The 4,592-nt window shown below is 56.9% G+C and overlaps 1 protein-coding gene across 1 annotated transcript in view; it reads left to right on the forward strand.

Annotated features, from left to right (window-relative positions):
- Positions 1-4,592, forward strand: part of LOC113215034 (UNC93-like protein) — a 38,158-nt gene that overhangs the window by 24,086 nt on the left and 9,480 nt on the right. The window contains exon 3 of the mRNA XM_052265813.1: positions 2,490-2,652. Within this exon, the coding sequence (XP_052121773.1) occupies positions 2,490-2,652 (163 nt within the window). The remainder of the gene's footprint in view (positions 1-2,489; positions 2,653-4,592) is intronic.

Here is a 4,592-nt window from a genome sequence, read left to right on the forward strand (position 1 = left end):
TCCCCCCCCTCTCTCTCTCCCTCTCTCTCCCTCTCTCTCCCTCTCTCTCTCCCTCTCTCTCTCCCTCTCTCTCTCCACAAGGTTTCCCACAACTCACTCTCGGTGGAGAGCGTCCTCTGTGGAGCACCATGTGCGAGTACGTGTGTGTGGTCAGCATATGTGGGTCGGCCGAGGCGTAAGGCTAAGGGAACACGCTGGCGACGCCCGTCCCAGCGCTCGGCTCCGCGCGGCTCGGCATCGCTCGCCACCGCTCGGCACCGCTCGGCCTGTGTGTGGCACTCAGGCAGAAGGTCAGGCCGCAATATACCGAGGTGGTGATAAACCCCGGGAGATACTCGCTACCGTCACCGCTGCTGAGCCAAATCGAAAGGCGGCGGCGGCGCTGGGGTCGGGTAGTGACGCGAGGGAAGTAAGTCGTCGCGTAGCTCGTCCCCTACGACGCTAGTGTAGTTCTATGACGATTATTCACAATTCTTATTATAATAGACGAACGCACGCAGGTGTGTGCTTCACGCGCACACACACACACACGGTCGCACGTGTGTGCCCTAGCCGCTAAGCACCTGCGGCGCCACGCCCCGCCACGCCCTGCCGCGCGCGCTTGGCCTCGCTCGGGCAGCCCCGCCGCCGCCCCGCGGTGGTCTGCTGCTTGCCTTTCGAACGCGTCGCCGTCGCCGCGGCGGCGCTCACATTCTTTCCGATCGTCATCCTCCGCCATGGCCAATGTCAAGGGACGGGCAGCGCCGCCGCCGCCGCTCTGCGGGGCGCTCCGGCGTTACCGCGAAGGATGACGGCTGCGAGCGATCGCAAATTAAAACGTGCTTCATCATATTCCATTCGCGGTGTGCGCGCTGTCCTCGCTCGGCAGGCGATAGGGGCGGCGCGCCGCGCGGTCCTGCAGCCTCCCGCCTCCCGGGTCGGTCTTCGTCGACTGCTGACGAAGGAGGCGAGTGCGCTGGCCGGGGCGCCGTGGAGGTGGGCCGCCCGCCCGCAGCCGTCCGCAGCGGGTTGCCTACCCGATCCTCATCAGGCGCTCAGGCGAGCGCCGTATGATAGGCCACCCGCTCCGGACGCCTGCGGGCGGGTGGCCTATTCGACCCTCGTCAGGCGTCAAGAGGCCCGCCACCTGCTGATTTTGCCTCGCCTTCCGAAACTAACTGTGGGAAGCATTTCAACTGGCGTTGGAGCTTTATTGGGCGTCTCTCTCCCTCTTTTGTTTTTCATTTACATATTTTTTTTTTGAAAATGGGAAAGGGAAGACTGTTTGCTGTCACGTTCCACGGCCGTCAGGACTCCTAGTGATTGCAGAGTGCCGATCCCGACACAAAGCGGTTCGGTTTTCCCCGGCGGCTCCCGGCCCCCTCCGGCCCGGCCGCCGGCTCGCCGCAGCGCCGGGATAGAAGGCGTTTTAGGTGTCGGATCGGAGAGTAATGGATTGAAATAAATCGACACTAGTTGTATGGCGCGCGCTCCTCGTGGCCGGCGGTGATTGGACGAGCGGATACCCGGATTACAAGGCGGGTCGCTCTGGCGGGGACGCGATCCGCTCCTATGATTACCTGCGCTGCTACACATCATAATATATGAAATCTATATCTAATGCAAAAGTAGCATATGAGACTGAATTTTCTTTTTCATCAGAGTATACCTTCTCGCCTTCTAGTAATTTATTTTTTGTTAAACGAGAGAGAGAGAGAGAGAGAGAGAGAGAGAGAGAGAGAGAGAGAGAGTCAAAGAAAGGCGGAGTACTGAATGGGGGAGAAATAAACCTAGCTACAAATAGCTTGGTGAAGTGCATGTCGTCAAAAAGAAAGAAAGAAAAAAACCACGGTCGACCACGTGTCCTGAAGATTAAGTGGACTGGCTCGGTCGTGGGCGGTCGCTTCTGTTGCAGCATTGCCGTAGAGGGCTGTACGGCAAGTCTTCTGTACGTTCACTTTTCAACGATCCATTATTAGCGAGTTTGACGGTGCATGTCTTTTTTTTAACGAGTGGAGCGCCTTTGGCCGCTGCCGTTTGCCGGTGACTGTCCGTGACTCCCGTAGTCAAACACGGCTGGCACCGCGGGCCGGCCTGTGCACCGCTCTCGTCACCCGGACGTGTCGATAGCAAGGACAGGATGTTTCTGGTGGTTGGAAGTTATTTTACAAAAGAAAATTATCTTTTTTTCACATCTTAGCGAAACGGTCCGTATAGAACTGACGAACGCTTCCAGTATAGCAGGGAAAAAATCTTGTTTTGGCAGGCCACTGTTGAAAATATCTTTGATATTTACAATACTTTACGCCGGACCATTTTTGCTCGTGAAAGAACTGCATGTCAATAGATAGTGATTGTTTTCTTAAAAGTGACTCTTGAAATCATGTTAGCACCACGTTTTTCTTTGAAAACTTCAAGTGAACCCGTGAGGTATTTCCTATACAGTGTCTGCCAATTGACGGTTTTGCGTAACACTGTTGATAACCACGTCCCCCTTTGTTGATCGCCAGGTACGGAGAGAAGCAGCGCAAGACCGACGGCCAGGAGCTCACCGGCATCCAGCTGCTGTCCGCCACCGCGTACCAGCTCAAGAAGCCCAACCAGCAGCTTCTCATCCCCATCACCGTCTGGATCGGCATGGAGCAGGCCTTCATCGGCGCCGACTTCACCCAGGCAAGTCCGGTGTTTGAATGTGCGCGGCAAAGGCAAGGACAGGCTCGACTATCGATGAAACTGTTCACCGAATTTACGGCTAAAAGCAGGTTCACGTTTTTTAAAAGCAGATGAACTTTGTTCGTACCTGAACTATACTACCGAAGTTATGGCTGTCGTCTAATACACGGTTCAGCGTATCGTTTATAATTTGGCGCCCAGTTTCATCTCTGATGCGCACTTTGCCAGTTTGGCCAAGTCAGAGTGGCTGGGCCGCCGCAGTTCGCACGCCGATGGGGACGCCGGGGTGATTAAGCGGCCGTGCCTCGCGCTGATGTGGATCAGCACTCGCGAACCCGCTCGCCACGTTGCTATACTACTGCGGGTTCAAAACCTTTTTTTTTAACGTCGTGCTTCGATCATATTTTTCGGCGTACGCCTTGTGCCCGCGGGGCAGGGCCTATGGGAGTTCCTGTGCGCACACACGCTGCCTGATTGACCGACAGGTGGCCTCCATCGGCCACCAGAGTGAGCTGCTCCAGTAGGCTTCAGCCGTCCCCAGTGCCCCCCAAATCATTACGCGCCTGTATATGGTTTTGCTCGTGGAAGTTTAGTACCTGGGCCGATGATTTGCAGAGTGTGCTCCAGCAAGCTCTGGTGCTCCGGTAGGCTCCAGTGAGTGCCAGTGGGATCCGGCGAGCTCCAGTAGGATCCAGTGGGATCCGGCGAGCTCCAGTAGGATCCAGTGGGATCTGGCGAGCTCCAGTAGGCTCCAGTGGGCTCCGGCGAGCTCTAGTAGGCTCCAGTAAGCTCCAGTAGGCTCTCCATCTGCCCAACGCCTCCCTTTGTCCCTCGACCGTACAGCATTTCGGCGCACACGCACACAGCAACAGCAACCGATCGTCAAACGACTGCTACGGTGGTGACTCGCTGCTAACCGCCTGCCTTTTGACGGCCCACTTTTTCCGCTGCCGTTATTTGGGCATTTGTTTTTAACGCGGTGCACCTAAACTCGACGTTTATACGCCTATTATCCTAGGCTCTACTGCTGCGCATTTGCCTCCAGTGGGCCCCCCTCGGTGTGTCGGGAGGAGGAGGGGGATAGGGGAAGAGGAGGGAGAGGGGAGGGCGATAATCGGGTCTGTGGCCCGGGCTGGGATAGGCTAGGGCCTGCCCCGCCGGCTGCGGTTGTGATTGTCTCAAACCCGCCCGCCTGCCCGACGCGGATGTGATTCAAAAGGCATTACCGCCATTACCCTGCGCGGTAATACACACACTTGCCTGTTTTTCGTGTGTATTTATGTGTTTCCTGTGAGACACCTCCAGACAGTCGTGAGGGGGAGGGAGGGGGGAAAGGGGCACCGCGATGTCCGACGCGATCTTCTTATTTCTGATCCTAGGGAATAGTAAACAAATCAAGAATCAAGGAGCAGCCGTGGAAGACTTAGATAAGCGAGTATCTCACCTCACCACCCCCACCGCGCGTGTTTACATTCGAGATTTCCAATCTCGTGCGAGAATCGGTGGTGGACCCCACGATAGGCTCTCGCGAGACGCTCTCCAAGGCGACAGCGTGCGTGCGTGCGTGCGTGCGTGCGTGCGTGCGTGCGTGCGTGCCGCTGGCGGCGGTAGGCGCGCGCGCGCGCGGCAGCCCGAGGCGGGCCCTATAAGGCGCTACTTACACATCCGACACGTGGCACCTGACCACCATTCTGGGGTGCGCGATGGGCGGTGAGCGATGTTTGTTGTTGTTGTTGCTCCTGAAAAAAAAACATCAACTTTCGAGCGAGTAGCGTGGGTGTTGTTCTCCGCGGTGCTGTTCATGAAGTGAGTGAGGCAGCCGGTCGTGACTGGGATGTCCCAGAGGACGTGATGACTGCTCCATTCATCTTTGTCATCAGTCCCCTACTCTCTCTCTCTCTCTCTCTCTCTCTCTCTCTCTCTCTCTCTCTCTCTCTCTC

Source organism: Frankliniella occidentalis, unplaced genomic scaffold, assembly GCF_000697945.3.
Source record: "Frankliniella occidentalis isolate FOCC.00 unplaced genomic scaffold, Focc_3.1 Scaffold31, whole genome shotgun sequence".
NCBI classification, from domain to species: Eukaryota; Metazoa; Arthropoda; class Insecta; order Thysanoptera; family Thripidae; genus Frankliniella; species Frankliniella occidentalis.